Raw genomic sequence first — 12,563 nt, 5'->3', positions numbered from 1 at the left:
TATGATTTTATGCCTATACACAACTTTGCTCCACCATTCACCTGGCTGTCAAAGTTTCTGAATGGGATGATATCACGGGGTTGCCTGCCATGGCAGGGGACTGGTCTCAGTGGCCCAGCAGCGCCCTTCCAGCCCTATGTTCTTGAACTTCACTTTCACCTGCCATTCCTTTGCGTTGATAAATCCCACTTCCACCCTACCATTGGTTCAAGCCTCTCCTCTCGGAGGACCCGGTAATGAGCCCTGCACATAAAGGACAACCTGCAAATTGCTGACATCTCCACGGGTCTGAGGAGAAAAACAAAGCCATTTCCTTTGTGCCTGTTTCAGTTTTTCCTTCTGTCCTGCCACAATTCTCCTCCCCCCCCCAGGGCCCTTTGGGTGGGATTTACGCTCTTGGCCATGAAACCAAAGACTCAGGCGCTTGGGTTTTGTTATAAACAACGTCTCCTTTTCTCCTCCCAAGGGCTCGCGTTTCTCCTTGGACTATAAATTTTATGGCTACAGACAGAGAAGCATTGAGTCTTTGCTTCTCACACCATCAATCTCCTCAGCATCCAAACAGCATTCAGGCCATTCAATGCATTCGTCCCAACCATGTCCTGCTTTGGAGTCTTGTTTTCACTTAATTGGTATTCTTCCAGAGCTTTGTACACTCCCAGCTCACTGCTAGTTCCCTTGTGTATTGGCTCTTTGCCACCACCAAGACTCCTCACAGGCTCTCCCCTTTCCTCTTGCCACTGGAGGGACTATTTCTCTCTAACGTGTCCATTGGATTGATGGCCGAGGCCCATGAGGCACAGAAGCTCACCAGTGACATTCAGGGCTGACACACTGGTAGGGCAATGCGTGGGGAATCTTCCACGGTGGCTTGTGCTGTGGATAAAAGGCCTAATCCAAAGCCTACTGAAGTCAAGGAGAAAAGTTCCCATTGACTTCAGTGGCCTTAGAGAGGACTTTAATCTCCCTGGAGCTGCCAGTCAGAGACATTTCACCAGCACTAAATTTCAAACTACAAATGATTTACTTATCGGAGAGGCAGTGTGGTCTAGCGGACGGAGCGTCAATCCAGGAGACAGAAGACCATGGCTCTATTACTGGCTTTACTGCGGGACAAGTCACTTTATTTTCCCATTACACTTTCAACCCTTTGTATATTTAGACTTTAAGTTCCAGGGACTGTCTCTTGCTCTGTGTTTGTACAGCACAAGGGGCCCTGAGCTCAGCCAGGTCCTTCAGGCATTGTCGTAATCTGAATAAATAACACAGGAGGGTTGTGTGCTTCCATGCACTGCCTCTAGGTAAAATCCAACCAAGGGAGAATAGTGACGAGTGAAAACCACCCACTCAAAATAAAAAAAGCCAAGTCAAACAAGCTTTTTAGTTCTACGACAAAATAAATATTTCAACTCCAATATGCCAAGATCAGTGAGACTTTGTTCATGATTCACGTACAACGACACAACACTCAGTGATTATGCTGCAGCAAGACATGCATGAAACCACCCTGCTGAGTACACGTATTCACACAATATAAAATATGGTATAGGGATATATGGTAGCTTATTGCCTACTTGCCTGAGATACCTGTACTCTCATCACCTGGTGTGAATGGTCTGTCTTCATTGCTTGGGTTTAACTGATCGTGTGTTGTGTGTGTGTGTATACACACCCTTGTCCTGTTTTCACTGATTGGGTTTAGCTGATAGCTGTGTGTATATGTACCTACCAGTTATGCCCTTTGGCAGACATCGACTGATTCATTTCCATCAGAGCCTGGGCCACCGCTGGTGGCCCGATCCCAGGGATCAGAGTACGAAGATGTTTCAGTGGAATATATAAAAGTGGTGCAGTGAGAGGATAACTGTGTCATATACACCTTGGCAGCTGATACCCGTCACAGAGATAATCGCATACTTCTGTAGCCATGCCTGGGGCAGATTCATCCCCATGTAAATCTACTGACTGGAGGGATGAATATGACCCATGTTTAAAGGGACGCCGTCAGGCCGGGTTTTCCAATTCGTTATTGCTTTTTAATACACTACTAGCAAATTGAAAATAATATCCCTCTGCCCCTGGATATTTTTCTCCCTGGGTTTAGAAAGAAGCTGATACAAAAATATCAATTTCTGTTTTACAGCAACTTTTTCCACAGTGCCTTAAATAAATCATCTGTGTGCTCCAACCGCACTGGAGCACGGAGGTACATAGATTAGCTCCTTCCATAGAGCCAGCAGCGGGAGGACGGGGACAGTGTTTCTGCAGGTATCACAAAAGAACCGTTCTTTGTGTTCATTGCTTGAGGAGGAGGGTGGTAGATTAGAAAAGTACAACACCCCAAAACGAGGTGTTCGGAATTTATCTTATTTATTTTCTCATCGGTTTAGATCAATGTTAAAAGGACCATTGATCCCATTTTTTGTCTTGCCTGTGTCTCTTTAGAGTCATCTGACAGGGCCATTTTTCTAAGGTGGTTGCATTAACAAAACATCCAATCGACGACAGGTGCATCAAACGAGCTTTTCTGGGCCTCAGAGGCCATTTGAGTCTCCAGATCATGGGCGAAATCCTGGCCCCATTGAAGTCAGAACTCCCATTGACTTCACTTGCATCAGGATTTCACATTACTGCCAGAGAACACCCACATTTGGGAGATGCAAGACCTGTTAAGGCACCTACCTTTGCAAACTGGGGTCTGGATAAGACCTCATCCTGCTTGGTCGGTGCCTTCCAGGTGACATTCACCAGGCATTTGAAGCACTTAATACCTAAACGTAGAAGTTAGGTGGGTCCTAAGTGATGCCTGCCTTACGGAGGGGAGTTTCACCCTCTGGTCTGACTCATACATTTTCATCACTGCCATCACCAAATTAGCACCATACAAAAAGTATTACCTTTTCCAGGTCTGTTGGCAACCAGCATGGTGTGCCTGACATGTTTACAGCTTAATACGTGGTGCCCCAGGGGATGCTGCATATATGGATGTGACTAAAAATACATATATATCTTACTAAAACATAAGAATATAAAGGAAGCAGACTTGGCTCGAACTGTTGCCCTTGCTTGTTTGTCCTTATCCTATCATAAAAAGTAATCCTGTAGCCAACATGAAATGTTCAGCTTCGTCAAGAGATTAAGGAACTACTTGGAAATAAAGTAACAGTGTAGCTTCAGTCCTTGGACCCCCAGAATTACAGTGGGCAACGCTCGAGCTTGATGTTAGATGAAGCAGTCAGCAGGCTGCACATCAGCCATCCACAAATCAGGGTGGGAAGTGGGGGTTTCAACTCATCCAAGGCGTGATATTAGCAGAGTTTGTTGGCAAATCCCTATCTTCTTCCTCCCAAATACACAGAATCCATCCATATATATATATATATGTATTTTTTGTTTTGTTTTGTTTTGCTTTGTTAGCTAGTTCTCAAAGAAACTCAAACCAAATCTATCGATTCCCAAGACATGCTGGATACAAGCTCTATCGTGTGATACAGATAGTTACAATGGACACTGCCAGACCTTGGTATTATGCGCGGTGAGCTTTTGGTGAAGCACAGACAATTTAAATAATATACAGTTCTTTTTTTAATTATTATTATTATTATGGTTTAAAGTATATTTCTAGGCAGAACTGATGCAGACATTTAAAAGCAGCAGCCTCGGGAAAGCGAAGTTGGGTGTCTGCAGAAGGATAAGGCTCTTTACTTCACGGTATTAAAAATAGATGCCAATGGCTAAGAGGGAGCAGTCCTCATGGGTCAAAGTAAAGGTTTCTTCAGTCAAATGTATGATGCAAGGCTCCTTGATTCATATCCTTCCCCACCCACGCTGTGGTAGAGATCCAAGTTAGATGCCTATAAACATGCCCATGAAATCCGATCCATTCTGAATGGTGATGGGAGCGCCTGCACTGTTGTCCACGAATATTGAGGTGTATTGCCCAGCCTGTAGGTTCAAAACAAAATGGGGGAAAAGGAATCTGATACTGCTGTCCAGTGTGCAAGGGAAAGCGAAAAGCAGCAAAGGCTGGACTCAGGGCACCATCACTGTCTGTCTTAGAGTCTCCTAGAACATGGTGGCTTCCGGAGGCTGGGATCTGATCAAATATTTTCACTGCAGCATTGTGTCTTTGGCTTGGTATTATTCAGTTTTATTTATCCATGAATATGTCTACACACCAAAATTATGTTGCCCTAAGTTACATCGACGTACAGCCACGGCAATGATTAAATTGCTCTTGCATGGCCACATTACGCCTCTTCTCTTGGTGGTGCACGTCCTCACCAGGAGTGCTTGCACCGATTTAACTGTCAGTGAGGGGCAACGCCGTGTCTACACTGACACTGCATTGAGCGACCTCCGTCGGCCTCTCGTGGAGGTGGAGTTATTAAGTCGGTGCAGTGGGCGAGTCACATCGGCGGGAGTGACATTTTAGGGCAGATGCTTACAGAGTCAGGTCGACGTAAGCTGCCTTGTGTCGAGCTAACTCTGTAGCATAGAGCAGGGCTATGTTTCTGGGCTTGACATGATGAAAGGGAATCAGTCTAGGGAAGCAGTGCAGTTCAGCGATTAGAGCATTCAAGCACAAATCAGCTGACTGTTATTCTGCCACTGTCTTGCTGGGTTACCTTGGGCACGTGGCGCTCTGTGCCTCAGTTTCCCTTCTATGAAATTGGGATGATGATAATTACCCATCTTGATAAAGCACTGTGAGATGGCTGGATAAAGGTTTTATGTATTTACTATTATTAATATCAGACTTTTGAAGGAGGAAGATTAATTTTGTGGTTAAAGTTGGGAACTTGGAGGTAGGAGACCAGGTTTCTGTTTCTAGCCCTGACACAGACTCCCTGGGTGACCTTTTAACTTCATGGCACCCTAATTCTAAAATGAAGTTAACAACACTTCCCGAATTCATTGGGGTGGAAGCGAGGTGGGTTGAGAAGCTTAATTCAATAATGCCCATAAAGCACTCTCGCCCAACTCCACAAAGCAAGGTAGGAGCCTCAAGATCTTTGTGGATCTGGGTCTCTGTGATCCCACCAGACGCTATGAGAGAGAAAAGTGGGGTGAAATAAACTCAATGTAATCACAAAAACTCGTCTCTTTCTTTCACCAACAGAAGCTGGTCCAATAAAAGATATCACCTCACCCACCTGGTCTCTCTAACATCCGGGGACTGACACAGCTCCACCAGCACTGCACACTCAATGAGTGCCAACGCTGCTATCGTAGTCATTTCTTCTATGCCCTCTTACCTGTAGTTGTAGCAACCCATGCACATAAACAGTGAAAATCTTGCTGTTACTTTCCAGGCCAGCAATAACTTCCAAAGATCTAATCAGCAGCAAAAGAAGAACAGAGTATGCACATTAACTCAGCCAGTTAGTCACATCAGCTCAAGCAGGGATAGAGACATCCAATCCACCCCTCCTCAAAGAATGTTCACACTCCTAGGGGAGTGGCGGGGAGACCAGTGTCATCAGAGACATTGCTATGTTGGATCAAACCAGTGGTCCATCTAGGCCAGTACCAGGTGCCTCAGAGGAAGATGCAAGAAACCCTGGAGTGACCGTCGGAGATTACCTGCCCAGGGAAGTCTCCTCCCACCCCCCCAATAGTGAGTGGCAGATATATACCATAGGCAACTTTATGAGTCATACAGCATGCGTGAAAAGTAGCAGCAGGATAAGGGGGACCTGATTTTCCATTGTCCCAAGCACCCACTGCTCCTACTGACTTCAACTGTAGTTGTGGGTACCAAGAGCTTCTGAAAAAACCAGGCTCTCTCCGTGTGGCTGTACCTTTGGGCGTTGGGGCTCAGCTTCAGTGAAACGGATCAGCTATGTCCCAGCTGAGACCTACCAAGCCTTTATAAAAGCCGGCAGTGGCTCAGCTTGAGAAGCAGAGAACTGCCTTTTTGGACATTGAAAAAGCCTATGCTATGTTATGGAGGGAGGGTTTGTTATATACATTGGCCAAGGTAGGAATAAAAGGTCAAATGTTCACGTAGATACGAGGTTTTTTTGGGTAAGAGGACTACACAGGTTTGAGTACGGAAGGTCTTAACAGATAGTTATAGTATTGCCAAAGACACTCCACAGGGGAGAGTTATCAGCCTAAACACATTTAATATTATGATAAATGATCTCCCAGAAAGTGTAAAGGCAGGAACAGGTGCTATTTTATTTGCAGATTATTGTGCTATACGGGTTAAAGATGGGAGAATTACAGTGGCTGGAGAGAGAACCAATGAAGCATTCAGGGTGGTCTCAGATTGGGCAGCTGATTGAGGATTTAAATTGTCAATCACTAAAACAAACGGAATTATCTTCACTAGAAAAAGGATTAAAGATGAGTGTAATTTACATCGTTAGGTAGAATAGGTGCATGGAGTTAATAGTTTTAAATTTCTGGGTGTAGTGTTTGATAACAAACTGACTTGGGAAGAGCTATATAAAAAGTATGACAAACAAATGTAAAGGTAGGATTCATCTGCTAAAAGTATTGCTGTGTTTAACTCGGGAGTAGATAAAAAAGTGCAAATGGTGCTATATTGTGTGCTAATGAGATCCGTCATCGATTAAGGTGTCAAGCCTTTAGTTCTGCATCCAGATTTGCAGTGCTTGAGTTATGGAGCAGAAAACTGTACCTGGAAAATCATCTCTCTAGGTGTGGATTGAGAATTATATAGTATAATAAAGGGAAAGAAAGAGTCCTTCTATATGACAGATACAGTTTATATATGGTAAATGGAGTCACCTTTGCAAAATATATATAGGCAGTTCTTAAGCTGAAAAAAATAAATTAAGTGGGAGCAGCCTTTAGCACCCCTGAGCCTGGGGTTAAGAAATCTAAAATAATATCTAATTTTGTAGTCATTATGACAGCTGGATTGGTGGGAATAACGTTAGCATTAAACTGGAAAAGGGATGTTATCAGCTGTTATCTTTTCAGATTAGAATTAGTATGTTTGGGTATGAACGTATTACTAGCACGGATTCCAGCACATACAGGGATACCTGGCAAAGAAATGGCGACAAAGAAGTGAAAAATTCTTCAAAACCTGGAGAAATTGATATAAAATTCCTTTGACTAAGCAGGAATTTAAAAGTTTGGTGTAAAAAAAAAAAAAAAAAGATTAAAAAAGGAATGGTAAGAGTTGCGGACAAAGGAGAAAGGAAGAAGATTCCATGAGGTGTTCTCCAAAATAGAGGATAACGCACAACTCCCAAGTTCTGAAAGGATCGGTGAAGTGCTCATATTTAGACTTACTGGTCACTGTGGTTTGAATAATAATTTCTTTGTATTGACTAGACGGAAAGTTGGGTGATGAAACACATGTAAGGTTAAAGAAACAGCTGATCCCCTGAAGGCAGGGAGGGTTTCCAGGAAAGAAAGACTTTTTATGGAGCATTGAGACACTTTTAAGGTGACAGAACATACTGTCTAGGATTTCGTGAGAGTATCGAGAAAGTGGGGTAACATTACAAAAGCTCGACTATGTTTTTTAAGGATCTAGAGGAAGGTAAGAGTGCAGTGGCATGAATGTATGAGGAACATAATAGGTGGCGGTTGCAGACTCAGTAGATGAGTCATGGAGCATACGAAGTAAAAGATGATGATGTTGGGGGAACAGGAGCTGGGAAGTTGGTATCTGTGGCTGGCCCTGGAGCAGTTGGGAAGGGCTTCTAGGGCCTGAAGCTTGCTTTGATCACGGGAATAGCTTTGTCTTGGCATTGCTCTGTGAGTTCTATGTTTAAAGAATCTACCTGACGGAAGTGCCTGAATAGACTTTGGGCGTGCGTCATGTTCCTCCTTTCTAGGCTGGGGAGTCAGGCCAGCCACCCTGCACAGGCCCTCACTCTATCACTGCAAACCAAATTTGATTGCAATCACTCTGTTCCCGGCCCTTCAAATGACTCTCAAGAACGTCCCATTCTGTCCTGCAGGGGGCACTCTGCAGCAGTCAGTACCATAGCTACTCTATCCATAGCTGTGCCTACATGACTCCTTGCATTCCGTGCATGTTTGTTTTCAAGGTGTGGAAGGTCGTTTCACAAACGACGCAAGGATATTGCACTGGAATTCTGACTGCTGTATGTAGTGAGGGAAAATCTACCATTTGCTACCGTCCACATTGCTAATACTAGTACTCACATACTCGTGGAGGTCCATTGATCTCACAGCATTTTTACAACGGGGATACTAAGTAGTACTATCCCTGTTTTATAGCTGGGGAAACGGAGGCACAGAGAAGGAAAGTGACTCGGTCGAGGTCACTCAACAAGCTAGCAGCAGCGCTAGGAACAGAGCCCTGATCTTCTGAGTCTCACTTCAGTGCTCTACCCGCTAGACCACACTGCTTCCCTTATGAATGACCAAATGCTCCATGGAATTGGTGACTCAGAAAAAACAACAACTAGCGTCTATATAGCACTTTTCAGCTGTACAGCTCAGAGCGCTTTCCAAAAGAGGTCAGTATCATTATCTCCATTTTACAGGGCGTTACTTAATCAAGACTACACAGCAGGTCAGCCCCATAGCCAGGAACAAACAATCCAGATCTCCTGAATCCCAGTCCAGGACTGCATTGTCTCTCCCACGTCGGTGCTGCATCAATAACGCAGTAGAGCGACACCGCAGCAGAGAAGGTGGGGAGCTGCAGATGCCATCCTTCAGATTAAATCTGAAAACACCCGCTCTGGTTTCCACTGGAAACACTATTGTTCCTCTCTCTTGCACTGTATGACAGTGTTGCTGTTTGCTCTTAAGCTGCTGCCTCCTTCCACTCAAGAACCAGCTGCATTTCAGTGATGAGTGAAATGACTCTGCTTCCAATCGGCACGTAAAGTCTGCCAAGCACCTCGGCGGGAGGATCTGCAGAATCCTTCTATCGTTCATTATTTATTAATTGCTTTGTGGGCAGGAAAGTGGCAAAGAAAGTATGTTCACGAGAGAGATCTGTCGTGGGAGCCTGCTCTTTGGATGGGAGGGGTGCGCTGGCCCGTACACAATGGACAGAAAAATCATTTCCAAGGGCCGCATCGTCCTCTGAGTGCCAGTGAGCCACTGTTTGAAGGGCTCTGTATCACCTAGCCAGCATTGTTCCCCTCTCCTCACAGCTTGGCAGAAGCCCCTCGGTGGGTGGATCGCTGGCTGGCACGCTGTGTGGCATGGGGGACAATCTCTCCATGTCACCGGCTGTGCTCTAAGACTCTCCCTGAGGCGAGGTGATGGGGATAACAGCCATGGGGCCGACCCACGGGAGCACAGCTCCACTCCAACAGCCGATCGTGGAGCTGGGAAGCAGGACAGGGGCATGTGGCCTCTGCCTGGCTGGATCCTCCCAGATCTGCCGTGTCAGTGGGCTGCGCCTCCAGCCCCTTCCAAGCTAACCCCCACCACGCTCCAGCCTTTCCACAGCAACGTGGGGAAGGAACACAGCAAGTGCAAAGATGTGGCGTTTCCAACCTTCTGCCATGGAAATAGCCTGCGTAAGGGGACTGTTTGGCCCAGAGACAGCAAACTGCTTGGCACCAAGAACAGACTGGGGAGCTACTTGTCTGCATCATGCCCTGCCAAATCCCGAACCTGGGCGGGCACATTCCTCCATCAATCTCTCTCACCCTCATTCCCTCCTTCCCTTGAAGTTTCTGTCTCCCTCGCACTCCCAGTCTCAGCTGGAAGCCCCGAGGTTCTTTCAGCTTCCTACAACAAATGACTGCATAGGCAGGCGTCCCTAGCAAATTCCACTGGCTCCGGAGCAGTTCACCGAGTGCCAGCAGAATGCTAGTCCGCCCAGGCTCCCATACTGACAAGGTGCTCCCCCCTTCCCCACCCATCCTCTCCCCACTCCGCGGGACAGTCATGTCCTCACCCATTGTACAAGAGCGAGAACAGCCTCTGCTAGGACACGGCGTTTGCCAAGCTCTGTCACCAGCACCAACAACTGTTTTCAGCGCCACTGTACACACCCAATGGAAACACAGCTCTGTCTCACGGTGGACATGGCCGTCTTGGATCTTAATCTAATCTACTGAGCGGTGCTTAAGCCTTAAATCAGCTCTGATGAAGCAAGAACAAGGCCGAGGTCGTGACTACTGCGACTGAGAGGCAGAGACCCTCACCACGTTGCGGCTCCAATCCTGCAAAAAAGGACCGTTACACTAAGCACGGCATCCCACCAGCCTGTGGGACTGTGTTCGTGTAAGGGTCTGCTTGCCTGGCATGGATCCCCTTTGTAGGAGCAGGGCATGGGACCATCAGTATTTGCAGTCGAGTTACAGCTGAAGACAGCTGCGATGCATCCTAGAAAGTTGAGGTGCTATAGATGACATCTGGCCTAGTTTCCTTGTTGGGGGAAGGATGAGTCTGTGGCATGGTTTGGTGAAGTTCTCAGAAGAAAATCACCCAGGAAAACAAGGTAGCCATGCACCAGCCATGTGTTGGAAGAGATCTGCTGTTGACAGCCATTTTTCAATACGACTGCTGCTTGCATGGTCTGCGCTGTCGTGTGGAGAGACAGACAGAGGTGAGTGAGGCTCCCTGATGAAAAAGCACTTTGTTTTTCCTCAAGTGCCCTTCATCAAAGCAGTCAGGAGTTTGGAGAACCTGATAAGGGAGGAAAGCTCCCCACCCCCGTTTATTTTTACAAATGGTTTATCTGTCTTCCCCTCTCCAAAAGGCATTAAGTGACAATCAAGCCCAAGTGCCTGGGGCTCAGAAAACATCAAGCCTTTTAAATAAACAGAACCAAGGAGAATGGCCTCATGGGCCCAATAAATCCAAAAAGTACATTGAGTCACGAGAGCTTGGCTTAAAAACAACTACAAAAATAGTTTAAAGGTAGAAAATCAACTGGGGGGTGTTGTTATAAGACCCCAATTTACACTGAAAGGGGACTGGCTGCCCGGAGGGGAGCGGCACTGCCCCTCTGCTGGGCAAAATGATGTAGACTCTTAGGAGTCCATTGACTTTCCAGGAGATTTGAGCTCTTAAGTCACCTTTGAAAATGGGACTTGGACTCCTAAATCACTCAGGCACTTGTGAAAATTCTACCCCATATCATTTTATTTTATGGCTTTTTATTTCCCTCATGGAGGAACCATACGATGTTTCTCCCCAGTCTCCTGGGCCTGGCCTGACAAGTACTTAGAGGCCACTAAATTCAAAAACCCTTGGCATCACGCCAAGACTCAATGCTCACCCTGAGTGATGAGCAACGGGCTTCAGTATGCAAGGTGAGGTTTCTCTGTGTCTTTATCCCAGTGTTCATGGGTGCCTGGGGGGGGCGGATGTGCCTTTATACAGGTCCTGACACATTTAGCATCAGGAAATATCATCTTCTGTTCTACACCTATCCACCCTCCCCAACAATCCAGCATTTTGAAGGGCAGCGTCAGTGAGATGCTAAACTCCATCCAGATGGGATGCAGGTGAAATAACAAAAACCTAGCTAACACAGTCTCTCTGATCCTGAATTAACATGCTAGCATCTCTCTGCGCATGTGCAGTGAAGTCTGAGGGAGGGTTTGTGGGAGGCTTTCCTCAGGAAGATTGATCAGCCAATGGGTCGGGTAGGTTACCATAATGACAACTTGTGCATCCCCAGAGTTTAGCAGGGCACTTATGTTATTAAATTGAGGATGCAGTTCATGAGTGTGGGTTGTCTGATGGCTGAGCAGGGAAGGAACTCCATTCACAGCTAAATAAAACTTGTTAAAGCCACAGCCGCTCCTGGATTTCAGAACCACAATCTCATTCCTGCCTCCTCAAAACACAGTGTCTTTCTGACACTTTTACAGACCATTCTCTCCACTCCACACCCTCGGCCAAATTCAATTCTAGCCCATTTTGTCTCAGACTCTCTGAATATTCACTTAGATATGTACAGTAGCTAGTGCCATCCATTGACAAGCAGTGAGAGCTCCTGGGAAATTGTACAAAAAGCTCAAGGGTCCGACCAAGTTTCTGTTTGAAGACAGATCCTATTTCCCCCAAGGGATCCTTGGGCCCAGAATTCATCCCTCATAAAGCCTAGTTCACAAGGATTTCCAGACCAGGTCAGCTCATTCGTTCATCAAATCCATTATCCTGCCTCCGGGAGTGTCCAGTGCTTGAGGACAGAGACGAAAACGAATGGATCTCTCCAACTGTGCAACCTTATGCACGGTGGGGAAAAGGGAAATGTGCTTTCATGTCAGGTAATCACCCAGGATTCACAGATTTTAAGACCAGAAGGACACATGTTGATCATCTTGTCTGACATCCTGTGTTACACAGGCCAGACAACCTCACCCAGTGATTCCTGCGTCAAGGGCATGGCTTCTAGTTGAACCAGAGCACCTCTAATTCCTATGAAATGTACCCCTCTGCGGAGGATCAGTCCTCAAAATGGGACTTAAGTGGTGCACTGACATTGTGCTGACCTGCACAGGGATGAATTTCACCCCAAGCGATTAGACTTAAAGATCAAAGCCACTTTTTTCAGCTGAAGAGCACAAGTTTCTGATTGGTGCAGGGCACCTCAATCCAATAGGAAAAAAAGTTTGCTTGAGAGG

At 46.2% G+C, this 12,563-nt stretch overlaps 1 protein-coding gene across 1 annotated transcript in view; it reads right to left on the bottom strand.

Annotated features, from left to right (window-relative positions):
• Positions 1–3,489: 3,489 nt before the first annotated feature.
• The window catches only part of C1QTNF12 (C1q and TNF related 12), a 35,293-nt gene continuing 26,219 nt past the window's right edge, over positions 3,490–12,563 (bottom strand). Inside the window, exons 7-8 of the mRNA XM_067566786.1 lie at positions 5,259–5,337; positions 3,490–3,945 (exon numbers count right to left, since the gene is read on the bottom strand). Coding sequence (XP_067422887.1) covers positions 3,847–3,945; positions 5,259–5,337 — 178 coding nt within the window. The 3' untranslated portion in view covers positions 3,490–3,846. The remainder of the gene's footprint in view (positions 3,946–5,258; positions 5,338–12,563) is intronic.

The sequence above is a fragment of the Emydura macquarii genome, unplaced genomic scaffold, assembly GCF_026122565.2.
Source record: "Emydura macquarii macquarii isolate MOO-44397 ecotype Brisbane River unplaced genomic scaffold, CSIRO-AGI_Emac_v2 contig_2768, whole genome shotgun sequence".
NCBI classification, from domain to species: domain Eukaryota; kingdom Metazoa; phylum Chordata; order Testudines; family Chelidae; genus Emydura; species Emydura macquarii.
Note: the sequence above shows the minus strand (reverse complement) of the source record. Positions and strands in the feature narration are given on the sequence as shown.